Raw genomic sequence first — 16,101 nt, 5'->3', positions numbered from 1 at the left:
GGAGAAAACACACAGGAGCTGACGTTGAAGACTGTTTCTCGACTGATCTCACTTTGCTCCTCCCCAAAAGCTCGGCAGGATGTGCAGTAAAAATAGCCTCATTAGGAGCCATCTGAGTATGTACACAATCACTGATCACTCAAAAGGGAGCACAGAGCACACATGTTTCTGTTGCTGTCTTCAGAGAATTACATGACAAATTATTCCTAGCTGGAAGAAATGTCCTTTTATAATTGGGGTTTTTTTCCTCATTCTTTCATAAGGGGGGAGTGTGTGTTTTTAAGTAGCTTTTAGTCACTTTCATTATTTATGAGAATGCTACTCCAGATCAGAAGAAGCAAACTGCAAACGCGAGTTCCTTCTGGCTGCAGCAGCTGATGGGCCCCATTTGCTTTCAGTCATTCCTGGTTCTTATCACAGCCAGCAAGAGACTCTCTGAAGATGAGAGTCTTCCAGAGCTGCTGGACTGCAGCTCTGTGGTTTGCACCCAGTTCTCTTTTCCTTCTTCCACAGTAGACGAGGTGGCAGGGGGCCACCAGCTTCACAGGTAGAGCAGACAGGTGTGACTAGTCAGCCCTTTCCTTTCTGTCTTTCCATCTAGAAGAGCTCCTTGTCTTGTCCTTGTGTTGCTCCTTGCATTGATGCCGATGAGGCATCATCCAGGCTACTCAGCTTCACAACCAAAATCACACTGGCAATGTCTTTGTCCATATTATCTTGCTTATCTGTCTGTACTAAAGCCTCTGGCCTTCATGAACTGTCAAGGGTGTAGGACCAAGGGAAGCTCTACCTAAATGGGTCCAGGAATCCATTTTTACCCCTACCTTTCCAGTTCCCCACAGTGAGTCTTCATTAAGGCCTCCTTAAGTCTCTTCTGCCTTCACATGTTTGTATTTGACATGAAAGTGGCCGTAACGTCATGGGAAGATGAAAGGCGCTGATCAAAGCCGCAGCGGCGTTGAAATGAGCCCTGTGTGATGGCAGAGCTGGTAATGCAGTAATGGGCTGCGTGGCCTACTTAGTCAGGTGTGATGCATGAGAGTGCAGTGTTTGCTCCCCTCTTTGATGCTTAAAATCCACAGAGGCCGTTCTGGAAAGTGAAGCAGAACCTCACCTGCAGGAGCAACCAGGCAGGCATTGAGTGATGGTGAGAGCAGTGTGGGATCCCACGGCTTCTGCCTCCTCGGCACGGAAGAGCCTCTTGGACTGCCAAGCTCCACAGCTCAGTAAAGACATTAAACAGTAGAGGAAGTTGGTATTCCCAAAGAAAGCTCAAAGACACAGAGAAGTTAGCTGCAGCTTGTGGAAGGAGGTAGTGTCTGAGCCAGAAGTGCATGTGCACTCTGCTCATCTCCGGTCTGATGTCTCTGAGAAGTTTTTGTCCTATGCAAACAGTGCTTTGTTTGAAGAATGTCCTCTTCCTAGGGGACATCATGCCATGGATGCTAAATGCAGAGGGAACTGCAGCTGATACCTGGAAGGCCACATTTAAGCACTGTAAAATTGCATTGTTTCATCCAGAAAGGTGATGGCTTGAAGCTGGGGACTGTGTTCAGAACCATCACGAGAGGGGTGGCTGCAGATGCCCAGGAGCAGGATCTGACTCATGCTCAGTTCTCCCTTAGTTCTTGTGCACTGCTGTCTCCACCAAGTGGAGTCTTTGGCCTCACCACTGGTACCAGTGCTACCAGCAGTGTCCCACAGGAGTTCGGAAGCTGGGGCTGATCTCTGTGTTAGCAGAGGGTGAGCTCTGTGCCTCATGGTCACAGTGCTCAGAGACGTGGTCACCTCATGCTTCATTGTGGGGAGTACTTCTGCTTCCAGGACCAAACATCAATATTTGACTTAGCTGACATCCTGAAAGCTGCATAGTCCTCTTCCCTCTGCATCCCCCCACCCAAAACCAGTAAGCCTTGGTCTCTGCAGAACTGAATATTCACCCCCAGTGTTGCTGACCCTCTCTTGACACCTTTCCAGCAGTTCTGCATCAGCTCCGGCTGTGCTGCCAGCAGGGGAGGAACAGCAGAACCAGCTCTGGACATGGTGGTGCTGGGACCCGATTGCTGCCCTCCACCAGGCAACATGTGCTCTGTCACTGGCTCTCAGGGAATTTCTGGAGAAGAAATTTGTTCTGGATCTGCTGCTGCTTTATCCTCAACTCCATCTGGAGGCTCCTTGAGCTGCTCTTAAGCAGAGGAGGAGAAATTTGGCACAACGCCGACCAAGTGCTGTGGAGAATAGCCATGGGAAAAGAAAAAGGGCCTCCTCTATCTGTAAAGAAGTAGATAAAACAGTATGAGACCAGCTAAGGGCCAGGGCTTGCTGTGAGCAGCACTGTGAACATTGACAAAAATCAGAACACTGTTTTTGTGTGTTTGGTGTGTGGTTGGCTGCATCCCGGGAACCCAAGGTCTGTGTAAGTGCCTAGGAGCAGGTGTGAGTGCTGTTTACATTCTCTGTACCCTGATTGCTTATTCTCGGTTCCTAGTGTAAAACTATGGAAGGGAGCATTTTCTCATAATAAACGATTCCGCTGCTTCTCACCCTGGAATCCGTGTCTGAACCGCCACAAAGTGCACGACTTGCAAGGGATCCAACATCCAAGGACCAAAGGAGGGGTAAAGAAATGCTGCTTCAGTGGGTCACCTCTCTTGGGTCAGCATGCGTGATGGAGACTGTGGTGGATGATGTCTCCTCAGTGAAACGTGGTTCTTCTGTGGCTGTGCATCCACCTTTCTCCATCCCCTCTGAAGTTTTCCAGTGTTGGTAATTTCCTTTTCTTTCCTCTTTTGCTGCGTGGTGTTGCTACTGTTTCCCCAGCCAAAGCAGGAGGCTTTGCACTGTACTGTCCCATCAGAATTGTTCCTTCAGTCCAGCTCTACCCTGCATCCACAGGACAATGACACCCAGGTGAGCACAGCATCACTTCAGTAACTGAAGCATCACTGGGTAACTAAGCTCCAGTACCAGGAAGCCTGGACTGATCCTGTTTTTGCCCTCATCCCAGGAGCACTAACTGGATTTCACAGGGGGCCAGAAGAAAGTGATGCTGGTTCTTGCTAGGAGAGCTTTCTTCCACCATTCCTGCCTTCTTCTCTCCAAAGCTGTGGAGTCCCCAGCAGAGGCACTGGGTGAGGTTTTTGACAGCTCAGCGCTGCTCAGACTGGGCTGATCTGGGGATACTGCCATCTGCAGCATCTCTCCATCAGCCCTCTGCTCGTGGCCTGGAAAGGGACCCACCTTCCTGGTCATGGTATCCAAGCAGAATGAGAGATTGAACTATGACTGGACAATCACCACGTGAGTGACAGTCGCTGTGATGCTGTGCCACTGGGGACAGCTTCCTTTGTCACTGAGGCCACTGAGTTAATCCCATCACCTTGCAGGATCTCATTTTCTAGTCTTCAGAGAAGTTCTCCTGTGTGGTCGCTCCCTCAGTGCTTTGCAGGCTCTGGGGATACAGATGAAGGTGATACTTTCTATGAGCACGGAAGGTGGGAAGGGTCCATCACCTTCACCTGCTGTTATCAGCAGCTGGTGATGCTCCTCTCATGGATCATAGAAAGTAATCACAGTCTCCTGGCTCTCCTGCATAGCACATCCAGAGGAGAAAGGAGGCTGGGACTGTGTTGCTATTTGATTAAATTTATGTTAAGGTATTCTGCAAAGCCAGAATGTTCCTGTGGACATTGAGCTGGAGGGAGTCAGCAGTTGAAGTTTGGCCTAAAGCCTGACATCAGCCAGTGACTAGAAAATCTCTGCAATAAATGAAATAATGAGTGACAGAAGAACACAGCTCTTCCTTCTTGAGCAAAGCAGCAATGGCCATGGCAAAGGCAGCTGAAACTGCTCCCAGGTGGTGTGGGACTGATTCCAGCTTGGTGCCGGATGGTGTTTCCTGCATTCTGGCTTGCACATCCCTGAGCCCAGGGCCCTGGGCCCTGTGAAACAGGATCTGGCTCATGCAATAAAACACTGATACCTCAGGGTGTCAGCAGAGAATGTGTATCCTGGGGCTGCCGTGGCAGGAGGGGGTAGCAGGGGGTGTGACAAGGAGGACACTGCCAGAGACACAAGGGTCAACCCTTCTGATGTGTATACATGCATATATACATGTATGTACATCCATAACCACACACTTTTCAGTATGTGTTTTCATAGATTCATATAATCTGAAAAAAACCCCTTAATGCTTGTACTTTTTTCCCTTTTCAGCACTGTAGGGCTCTTTCCTGGGGTCTGAGGAGGACACGGGGCTGTGCAGATGTCCCTGCGGGTCACCGGGTGTGCCTGGCCCTGCATGTTGTGCTGGGGGGAGCAGTGTGGGGCCGTGGGTTCATCTCCCCATTGTACCCATTCTGTAACCTGGCTGCTGCCTTCACCTCTCCTAGAAAGTGTCCAAAGACAGAGGAAGTCTGTGTTTGTTTTAAAATTGTTGTAAGATTGTTGTATAAATCCAGTGATGCTGGGTTTTATGGTTTTGCTTATTTTGCTTTTGAGAGGACCCCTTGCTGCTTTTAGGGCTTCTGTAGTATGAAGTCATGCAGAAGATAGTGGCTAAAATATGTGGGGCTGGTGTCTTTCTGCACACCAAGTACCTGCTCAAGCTTATTACACATGGGGCAATGCCAGGGCAATAGTTTTGCTCTCAATTAATATTTGCAGGTGTAGGTCCCACCTATGAGCAGACAGCCCAGCCAGGAAGTTACTGTTGGATCCAGAAAATCGGCGAGTGTGAAGAATGGTTTTTGAGGGTCCCTCAGTCTGGTCTAATAATTTGTATATTCCTACAGCTTCAGGCCACCAAGAGTGGCCAGTGTACAGAGCCCAGTAATCCAGGATCAGCCAGATACGGGTACTCGGGGCTTGAAGACTTGGCAAGATTTGTTCTCCCTGAGCACATGCTTTGGAAAATGGTTGTTCCACTGGACCACCATCCGTGCTCATATTTTATGGCTCGTTTCAGCTGGCCCAAGGTTCCAGCAATGAGCTTGCATTCTGCTCTTCCCTGCCAAATTAAGGAAAGACAGTATTTTGTCCCCATGCTGATGATAATACACTGCAATCAAATCATCTCCTGCTCTTCCTTTTGGCACGAGAAATGGATTGAAGTTGTTTGGTCTCGCAAAGTCATGAAGTATCTTTTCCCAGTCTCCAACCATTCCAGTGCCTCTTTTTTGAACCTTCTCCAGCTTTTCTCAGTGCCTCTTAAAAGCAAGGGCTCTCAGTCTGTCTGCAGCACACTGGGACTGGCTTCACCATGGCTTCATACAGGGAGAAAACCACCTCCTTCTTCAGTCCCAGGTGTGTGTATTGGAAAATTGTGTTAGTCCTGTATGTCAGAGCCTTGCTCTGTGTGCTTGCAGCGTGACCTGCCAGCTGGCATCAGGGCTGAGCACCCTGGGTGCTGTTCTTGGGTTCATGCATGGTTCCTGGACACTTCTGACTGCACTGCAACTGCTGGTGTCCCTTTCACAGTCATTGCTCTCCACCCCTCCATGGATCATCTGTAATTTTTAGCAGCAGTGATGTTAAATTTAATTCCAGAGCATTGATGCATTTGCCCCACATCAACCATTCCAGGAGCCCTGTGGAGATGCCTGTGCCCAGGAGCAGTACACAGTGAGGGCAGCATTTTGCCTTGCAGCACGTGGCCGTTGGTTGCTCCGTGCCATGTTGGGGTGGTTTATATCCAGATGTGGCACAATGCAAAGCCAGGCACCATTGGAACAGGTTGCCCAGGGAGGCAGTGGAGGCACCACCCCTGGAGGTGTTCAGAAAAGGGGTAGACATGGTGTTTCATAAGATGGCTTAGTGGTTTGGGGTTGTAGGATGGATGGTTGGACTTGATGATCTTGAAAGCCTTTACCAACCTTGACAATTCTATGATTCTGTGATTGTTACCCAGTTTATAATCTCCTCAGAAAGCTGTATCTTTAGCCTCACTTGGCTCCTGCGTTGATTTTTATGTTGTTTTGTCCAGGATTGGCAAGTGCAGGGTGCTGTGCTGTCTGCAACAGAGTTGTTTTGCCTTCACTTGAGGTGCCTTTCACGGGCTGCTTTCATCTCCCTGCCTACCAGTGGGAATTAGACTGGATTGAATTTAATCTTCCTCCGCTGTCCACACCGAAGGAGGGATGTTTTTTCCCTCCACCCCATGGCTTTTGCTGCCTTTATCAATGTTTTGCATTTTATGTCTTCTCAGTTTGATTGATTTGCAATTAATCCCAGCCTTTTCTGGTTGCCAAGTGTTCTGTGCTCCTGCTCCTGGCTCCTGCCTTTCCCTGGGCTTTGGAACGGGTGCTCAGCCGCGCCGCTGTCGGGTGAGATTGATGGACCTTTTGGGCATCCAATAATATTACCATAAAAATCACCCAGTTTTCAACTACATTTGCTCTGTCTTAATTCATCTTTCTCCCTTGTAAGAGCCCTGTATGATTTTGGGAGCATGGGGAGGAGGACTGTGTCTGAGGAGGACGGGAATGAGTGGGGTTGCAGGTCAAGGCTACTTCTCACTGTTTAGGGGCCATTAATTGTTCCATCATGAGAATGAAGAGGTGAATAATAAAGTATCTGGTGATATGATGTGACTGACCCATTTTGAAATAGCAACTACAAGTCCATGTAGGAGGTTGTGCAGTAATTACTGCCGAAGATTGTTCTCCTCTCATCTCCATCCTCCCAGGATTACCCACTGGACACTCCTGCCTCCAGGAGTTTTGGTTTCTCTACCAGCTCCTTGACCTGTTTCAGAAACCACAGCATGTGTTAGTTTGCTAACATTTTAATTCATACTTTATTCTGATTTTCTACAATGTTCTGAGCAATGGGATTTCCTTCTCTTTTGCTTTTGGATGGTCTAGTGATTCTCAGCCTAGTTTTCACTTAATTTTGCCTATTACTTCTGCTGTAAACATTTTCAAACACCTTCAGCTGTTCCAAGTGTTTCCATGACTCCAAATATGTCACAGTCTTTAAAATACCTGTTTCTAGGTAGCCTAAGCTATTGTTATATATTTAGTTCTGATTTCTGCAAACTGAACCAGCAATTATTTTATTTTTGCATTTCATATTGGAATTTATTAATAACCAGTCTTAAAACCAGGGAGCCTATAATGAGTGGTGGGTTGGAACATTTGGAAAAGGAGCTGCACTGGCTTATAGCCTGGTCTTCATCTGTTGTGCTCAAAATCCTTCTGCCTTTTGCCACCAGAGCACTTGTTGATGTTGTTTTGCACCGTTGTGGTGTCCAGTTCTCTTCCTTTTCTTAACGGTTTTTGAATATTTATTTATTTAGAGTGTTTCCTCCCAAGAATTTCCAGCTTTCTCTTTCCAGGATGAAAACACATACTGTTTCCTTCATCTGTTTCTCAAGACACTGGGCCACTCCTGTCTTCCCTTTCCCCATCTGTCAAGTTTATCTGTCATCTTTGATACTTGTATCTGTCCATAACATAATATTCCCCCAAAATATCAATATATTATATATTATCCCATTTGATCATCACTGTGTGTGTTAAACAAGGTCATAGGTTGTTTTGAAGGGTCGAAGGAGAAGATGTGATGGTAGATTAACCTATGGAGAAGTGCACAAGCGTGGGGATAGCTCCAGTGTCAGGAGGATGTGGTGTTTCCTCGGCATGTATGGGCTTGTCTTGGCATAATATTGGATGTCAGGACTGCTGGAGTTGTGCTCCAGGCCTGCTAGCAGCCTGGTGGAATTCTGTGATCTCGATTAGTGGCTCAGTGCTGATGACTGCTGCTGTTGTTTGTGATGATTAAGGTTATTTTCATTACTAGCAAATAGTTTTATTACTTTTTTCTGGTTAAATTTTAATTACTTGCCATATATCACAGACACACAGCTAGCCATACTTACTTCAAATAAACTGCATTTAACAAAAGCAGCTTTAATTAGGTCCTAGTAAAGAGAAAGTGAGAACCTGACATTGAGAACTCATGTTTTCTCTTCTTTCCCCCATTCAGGGAGTGTTTGAAGAGGAGCCCGCGGAGCCCGAAAGTGGAGGGCTCCGATTCAGTCACATCTCGGTCCTCACCTAGTGAAGAGGCTGGAATGATGACAGAGGTGAAAGTGAAAACAGAGGTACCAGATGACTACATCGAAGAGGTGATCTGGCAGGATGACACCAAAGATTCCAAGAAGAACATAAAGGATGGGCCAGGAGATGTGCCTGCTGAGATCTGTGTGGTCATAGGTGGGGTCCGCAACCAGCAGACGCTCGGTAAGTGAGGGGGTAACGCTCCCATCAGTGGGTTCCCCAGCTCTCTGCTGCTGGGGAGAGGAACGAAGCTCCAGAGAGCTGTTCCTGGAAGCTCTGCTCCCCCAGAGGGAGCAGAGCCAAGGTGCTCCTCAATCTCGGGGCCTTGGCTCAGGATTATTTGCCTTCCTTAATTTTTGCTATTAGTATCTGGTCACCCCTGAAGACTAGACCAAGATCACAGTAGCTGTAAGAAAAGCATAGTACCTTCTCTTGACATGTGAAATGAGTCTCCCATTAGTCGTGTGCTCAATTCATGGTGAACCTAGGGCTGGTGGTAGGTGTGCAGGGCATAGATGAGAAGGCAATCAGGGTGAAAGTCTTGAGAAAAAGATGAAATACTTTGAGGAAAGTTCCTTTGAGGGGAGTGGATGTTTTATGTGAGTAATTAGATTTTGCTCAGAAACAGGTTGTGCAGGTTGCTATTTGTTTGTTTTTCTGATCACTAATAATGTTGTGGGAAGAATTCTGACTCTGGCAGGTTGTGGTGTGCCACTTCCAAAACAGGACTACCTACCCCACCCCCACCTCCAGCAGTGATGCAAAGAGGCTTTTTCTTTCCTTTTAGCATCAGGGAAAGGGCTTTCTGTGGGATCCTGGAGAGGCACCACTCTTGCTAAAGGGACTCCTCTGTTGTCTCCAATATGGAGCAGGTCCCAGCAGTGACTTTGAGAGCAAAGGCAGTTGCTAATACAAAGAAAAAAGAGCAGTTGGATCATGTTTCCTTCAAGGAACTTGGGACAAAGTTAATTTGAGCTGCCCAGCATTGCTGTTGGGGTTGGTTTGTCTTGTAGCAGGGAGAAAAAAGAAGTCTTGGTGTTGGATTTTCTCCTGATATTTGCTTGATCATTGTCCATACTGTTGGAAAAAAACCCTGGAGGATGTTGTTAGCTGGTGATTGTCTTGGGATCATTGTTGTCCTGCCTGTCCTCTCTTCCCCAGTATGATAGCCACTAAGTATGGCAGTGAGAGGTCACTGCTATTTATGCAGGGTCAAAACATCTAGGGAAAGCCTAGGAGATCCATAAGTAGTTCCAACTTAAAGATCTTAACATTTGGAGGACAGAGCTTTTGTGTCCCCACAGCTCATGGGAGAACTGGTGACTGCATGGGTGACCCTGAAATGCAGAGGTGACCCTGGCACCCCAGGAGGGATGGCTGGAGAGATGACTGCTGATACGAGGCAACAGGATGTTCTCCTTCAGCTCTGGTCATCAGCTCTTGATGAACACATATGCAGATCAGAACTCCTCATAGCTTCTGCTCTGCATATGATGTCCTCTGAAAGTGGTTTCTAGTGGAGGTTGATTATGTTGTTGTGCAAAGTGAGGAGCAGCTTTTGCTGCTTGCCAGCTTGGATGTACACCAACGTGTTGCACCTATGGAGAGCACTGGGGACAGGCTGGAGTGAGGGCTTCAATGTGTAGCCACTGTCCAGAGAGGGACAGAGAGTTATTTACTAGTTAACAAGTGGTTGAAAGCCATAGAAAGTAAACTGGAGAACTGTCTGGAAGGGCTTTTTCAAGTGAAATGTGCATCGCATTTGTTTTTCTGTTATTTTATGGCCTGGTGCTGGGTTTCTTTAAAGCCAGCCTGAGGCAGTTGGCAGTTGGCAGCTGATTCCTTTGTGAAAAGAGCCCTGTAAGTGCCCCCGTTCATCTGCCCTTCCCTCAACTCTTATTTGTTGGGGAGGAGGCTCTGAATAACCATCCTGTTTGGCCACCAAAGACTATGCTCTGTGCGGACTGGCCGTGGTGCCCAGATATCAGTTCCTTGTGGTTTCTCAAACTGGCTCCCAGTCAATTCTTCTGGTCGTCTCAGTCCCCTCAGAAGCCCCAGGCAGGCACCACTGCCCTGGCTGCTGCTGGCTGTGGAACTCATATGAGAAGCATCCTGGGCTGCTGCTTCCCTGGCACCTTTCCCTGCTGCTCTGGAGCAGCTCAAGGTGGGGAACTGAAGCTGAAGGCCCCAGTGCCTCCTACCTCCAGAGCAAAGGCTTCATGCTCTCTGCTGCTGCTCACTGGTACTTCCAGTTTTTCTTCATGAAGTCTTTCTCGTGCTGTGATCTGGTAGCCTGGTATCTAAATCACTTCAGCCAGGCAGAAGGGCAGGGCTTTGGTGGGATTTTATTCACTTCCATTGAGGAAACAGCGATTGAAGGTGTCCAAAGTCATGATTTTTTTAATCAGAATTTCTGATGCAGGATGAATTGGTGAATCCGCAGTAAATTAATCCCTCTTCTTCACATGGAAATGCCACCCGCTGTGGATGGTCACTCCTTTCATGGTGTGCTGAGGGTTAAATGGGGGGTCATGATGTCTGACCTGGGGCCACAGTGCTGGAGGCTTCAGGGCCCACGTGACTCCAGGTGACAGCTTTCCTGCAGGGCTCAACTCCAGGACTTGGCTGAGACAGGCAGCAGAAGATTGATGTCTCTTTCCTGAGTCACAGAGCTCCTGCAGGAGCGTGCCGTGTTTGTATTTTTAGTTATTACCTGGTGCATTTTATAACAGGGATTCCTAGCTCAGTTGCTGCTATTGACTTGTAGTGTTTTCATCAAATCAGGCCTTGGGTGTGCTGCCTCCTGGATGGTTCCACATGTTTCTCCCTGCATGTGGGACTATTTTAGACTCATCCATTTGGAACGGCCCAAATGCTGCAGCGAAGCGGGATGGGTGGAGGCAGTGGCTGCAGCTGCCCAGCCAGAGGGCTGGTCTCGGTGGGTTTGGACCATTTCCCTTTCATCTGCTTTCAGCAGAAGTCTTGCAAGCCCTGTGGGTCCCTCCTTCGGGAATCCCAACCGAAGGAAGCCAGTGGAGAGGTTGGCTCTAAACCTGGGTCTGGCTCAGGATCTGCTGCTGTGGATCCTGCTCCTCCCTCTCTACAGACCTGACCCCCCAGGGACCCACTGGCTCCCAGGGATGTGTTCCTGGCACTGCCCAGCTCCACGGTGCAGTATTTCCTGTTATTTTCTTCTCTTTCCTTGCTAGCTTCACATGCTGGCTTTGGGCCAGGGTTCATTCGAAGAGCTCCAGCACATGAACATTTCAGAGGGCAGGGGGGTCAGGGCAGAAAGGCAGAGAGGTCCACCACAAACCTGTCTAGAAAGGAGAGGAAAAGAAAATGACACTTGTGTTGTAAATCAATGAGAAAGAGGGAGAGACTATTTGGCTGATGTGGATGATTTTCTAATGCTGGGAATATCATCAGGTCAGTGTTTGTGTTTTGGAGGACTGAGTTATCTGCAAGTTGATCATGAGAAGTTTTATATGAGAATGTTTAAGCTCTCAGTCTGGCCCGTGCCTTACAAGAAACATTTTGGAGAGAATTTTTCAGTGATGCATTAGATCAGAAATGTTTCTGAGACAAAGTGAAGAGTGAATCCTTCTGCTTTGAGACTGTCAAACTCACATGGACAGGCTTGATTCGTGCCACGATGCTGATGTCTCAGTTGCTGAGCTGCTCAGCACGTGTAGTGCAAGAGCACTTTGGATTCTCCCTAGTTACACCAAATAAAATAGTCCTGGAGAAGCCATAAGGAACTCTCTGTGACCAGTGACATCTTGCAAGCAAACCACAGGGACAGAAGGGTCTTGGAAATTTTTTGTAGGTTTCAGCCATCATTATTCTTTGGAAATGCATCCACTTTAAGGGCTCTTTTCTTGATTATTTTTTTTTTGCACAATTTAGATGGAAAAGCAGTGGAACGTGGCTCTCCTGTTGGATATACTCGAAATCGATATTCAGGGACCTGGATTTTTGACCATGCATTGAGATACACGTCTGGTATGTGATGGAAGGGTGTGAAAGTCTAAGCAGGGATCAGGGAGCAAGGGAAAGCTCTGGATGCAGTGGGTGTGTTGCCCAAACTCCAGCGGCGAGACTGAGGAGAAGCCTGGCAGAACTGAATGCACCAACTAACCCAAAACCTTCCCCATCTCCCCTCCTATGACAAACAGCTTTAACCTGCATGATGCAGATGTGGATGAAGTCTGAGATAAACCCTGACCACAGTGGCTGTGTTCAAGGCAACACAAGCATGTTCTTTGTAAGGCCTTAACATGTAGTGATTTTTTTTCCCACTTCACCTTTCCTCCACCCTAATAACACATTTATTGTGGCCACTCATCCTTTCTTTCTCTAATATGAGGATCTGTGCCTTTGCCTCCCAAAATCGTGGTGTGCTGAGTACACAGTTGTGGCTGTTGAGTTGTCTTGGTGCCTGCAGGACTTTAGGTCTGTTGTTCACCTCCCTCAGACTTACACAAACTCCCTGTCCTCCTGGGGCAGTGCTCTGCCATCCCCAGGCAGGAGAGGTAGGTAGAGGTACCCCCTGGAAGGAGATTACTTCATCCTTCCCCAAGTTACACTTGAGTCCTGGGTGTTTCAGGACATCACACAAAAGCCATGGTACACACTGGTCCCTCTCCTGCCTTTGGCTCCTGCCCTTGTTTTCCAGGCACAGCCCCTTCTGCAGTTTGGTTCTGCATTGGAGAGGGAAGGCACGACACAGACACTGGACAGGTTATCTTCTTCAGGAATTTCTGCATAACCAAATGCAGTTAGGTGCCACAGACCATCTCCAGAGGAAGGAGGAGTATAAAAAAACATGAGGAAAAAGAATTAGCGAACCCCTCACTGTTGCTTGCCCATTTTCCCAGTGCTCTCTGTGCAGGCGGCGCTGCTCCAGGGTGGGTGTCAGTCCCAATGTGCTGCTGGAACAGCCCAGCCTCAGTGGTGGCACAGGAACAGTGCTGGAGGGCCCAGGCCATGGTCAGCATGTCTTCTGGCCCTGCTGCTTTGGGCTTCAGCTGGAAACGTTCTCAGGACAGAGTTCTGGAGGTTGGCAATGAATATGCTCAGTCCTGGAGAATGGCAGATGAGCTGGCAGATGCTGCCGACTTGCTGATGTCCAGGATCTCACTGAGAAAAGCCTGTGGAGTGGCCATGGGTGATGACTATCCCATAGAATTGTTAGGGTTGGAAGGGACCTTAAAGATCATCTAGTTCCAACCCCCTGCCATGGGCAGGGGCACCTCCTTCTAGATCAGGTTGCTCCAAGTCCCTTCCAGCCTGGCCTTGAAAACTTACAGGGATGGGGCTTCCACCACCTCTCCGGGCGACCTGTTCCAAAGTCTCACCATCCTCATGGTGAAGAACTTCTTCCTAACTTCCTAATCTGAATCTACCTACCTCTAGTTTTGATCCATTCCCCCTAGTCCTACCACTGCCCAACATCCTAAAAAGTCCCTCACCAGCTTTCCTGTAGGCCCCCTGAAGATACTGGAAGGCCACAATACGATCTCCTCAGAGCCTTCTCTTCTCCAGACTGAATAACCCCAACTCTCTCAGTCTGTCTTCATAGACGAGGTGCTCCAGCCCTGTAATCATTCTTGTGCCCCTTCTTTGGACATGTTCCATCTTTCTTGTAATAGGGGCTCCAGAACTGGAGTCAGGTTGGGGTCTCAGGAGAGTGGAGTAGAAGAGGAGAATCGCCTCCCTCAACCTGCTGGCTACACTTCTCTTGATGTAGATATGTGTATCTATATATAAAATACAATTGCCTACAATAATTAAAAGGCTACAGAGCAGATCAGATGTCATCAACTGACCAGTACCAGTATTTTAGAATATTTTTTCAGATGTGTAGTCTTGTGTGTCAGGCTGTAGCAAAAAGCTTCTTTCAGCGTCAGTGACAAAGTAGCTTCCCAAGCTCAAAGGACAATCCCAAGTGATGCTAACAGCAAGGGACAGGGAATTCAGCCCTCTTGCCAACTGGGAGGAGGGTTGTTTTCTTAAAAGCTGTAAGCAATATGGCCTGGGAAGGGAAAAACACAACACGGGCTTAGCGTGTTCAAAAAGTGCAGGTGGTTTTGTTCCTGGGAAGAGCTCACTCTGAGGAGCACTGGGTAAGTATTGTGGGAAAATGATATTTGGGAATATTTCTTGGGGGGTGTGTGTGAATGTTTTGTTCTTGCTTGTGGCTCGTCTCTGAGGTTAACTGTTTTGCATGGTAAGGAAAAGATTGTTTCCAGGTTGTGAGGAAGCACCCATGGAAATGAAATGACACCAGGTCGTGTTCAGCCCCTCTCCCAGCCAGCGCAGCTCTCACCCTGCTGAGGAGCACAGCTGGGACCACAGTTACTTAACTGCTGATGGACAGCTAAGAAACACAATGCTTTTTGCAAATGAGAGCTTGAAATGTGAATTTCTAGCCTGTTCCCCATGTTGGAGTGGGGAAAAAAGGTCGAATTAACTTAAGTGACCAATCTGAGGGAATTTCTGCCTGCCTGTCCAATAGACAGAAGCAACTAAATTCGTTGCATAATTTCATCATTAAAAAATGATTCTCCCAGCTCTGTTTTTCTGGTTTCATTTCAAATGACTGGAATTAAGAGACACAAGTTGAGAAGAGACACTACTGTGGTCATGTGCTTTTCCTTTAAAAGGGCAAAAGTTCTATTTGTATCTATTTGGTTTCCTCTGGGTGGATATTTACCAAATCTCTGTGGGTTTCTTAAGAAATTTGTACTTTGTGCATTTCTTGAGAAATTTTGAAAACTCCTTGCCTCAAGATAACATATTGCCTTCTTTTTTCAGTCAAAAAGCTTTTTTTCCCATATCCTAGGAACTTACTGAAAAGTAATTCAAGGTTATTTCTGTCCATTGGAAATATTAGTCATTATTATAAAATTATAAGTCAGGCTATTTTGAGAGTGGCCCTTTCAAGTTAGCAAAGTTATAAAGATGTATGAAAATGTAAGTTCAGGGTAATATGCCAAGGAATCTTAAATAAGGCTGAAAAAAGAATTGAGTCTGGGATAGTGATTTCCTGCATTTATCTCCAAGAACCTTCCAAAAATTACTTTGCTGCAAACTGCATTCTTTTGTCCCCAGTTTATGGATGAGTTTGTGGTGAGGTTGTTTTTCGTGATCTAATATGGTGATGTGTGCTTTTCTGTCTTCTTTTTATCAGGGTCTTACGAGTGTGGAATATGTGGGAAGAAATACAAGTATTACAACTGTTTCCAGACCCACGTGCGAGCACACAGAGGTATCTCACTCCTGCTCAAATCTTTGGGAATCCTGGGGCAACTTTGGAGTTGGGGGACTATTTTTGGGAATGTCTTAAAAGATTGCTCTGCTGCTTCTCTGCCCATCAAGAGTGCTTCTTCTGGGTGGATAGGATAAATCTTGAGGCTTTGTGTCTCTCTACTCTAGTACTATTTCTTCTGAGGGCAGGAGCAGCTCTTGTGTTCAGTGCAGTATTTCCTGCCTGGGGCTCTCTGGGGGCATTGCTGTGTGTTGGGAGAGCTGCAAATCATCAAGTTTCTCCTGGCAGATACCAAGTGTAGATCTCCCCGAGGTGCTCCACGCTCCTGCCCAGCTGGGTGCTCTAGTCCATCCCTGTTAAGTCAGGATGGGAGGACATCAGGTCAGATATTGGCATTGCTATATTGCTGTATTTTTGTGTTAAAATCAAAATGATACTCGAGCTCACCCCTGTACCCCTGCTGTCAGTTGAGGTCACTGTCCAAATGTATTGTTTGTATGAAATATCTCCTGCTTAGTCAGGAGTGACTTGATTGGGATTTTCTGTAAGACTGGCCAGTTTGATGTTGCTTAATTGCAGAAATGTGAAAGTTCTGCTTGGTGATTTGTACAATTAGTATAGTTTGTGTAATTTGGTGAAATAACAGAACAGGGACTGAAACTAGCTCAGGAGCCTTTCAGTGGTTTTATTTCCTTTCACCTGAGTTCAGCACTGGAGTCTCTGTGTCAGACTTGTAGGAACATCTGATGTAGCTTCTCAGTTTTAACT

The 16,101-nt window shown here is 47.2% G+C and overlaps 1 protein-coding gene across 6 annotated transcripts in view; it reads left to right on the top strand.

Annotated features, from left to right (window-relative positions):
• The window catches only part of ZNF618 (zinc finger protein 618), a 161,456-nt gene that overhangs the window by 74,187 nt on the left and 71,168 nt on the right, over positions 1-16,101 (top strand). For 3 of the 6 annotated variants that reach the window (XM_051636477.1, XM_051636473.1, XM_051636471.1), the window contains exons 3-5: positions 7,987-8,243; positions 11,970-12,065; positions 15,256-15,333. In XM_051636477.1, coding sequence (XP_051492437.1) covers positions 7,987-8,243; positions 11,970-12,065; positions 15,256-15,333 — 431 coding nt within the window. The remainder of the gene's footprint in view (positions 1-7,986; positions 8,244-11,969; positions 12,066-15,255; positions 15,334-16,101) is intronic. The other 3 variants (XM_051636475.1, XM_051636474.1, XM_051636472.1) reach the window with 1 other exon arrangement.

This window comes from Apus apus, chromosome 19 (genome assembly GCF_020740795.1).
Source record: "Apus apus isolate bApuApu2 chromosome 19, bApuApu2.pri.cur, whole genome shotgun sequence".
NCBI lineage: Eukaryota > Metazoa > Chordata > Aves > Apodiformes > Apodidae > Apus > Apus apus.
This window is presented reverse-complemented; position numbering and strand designations above follow the sequence as displayed.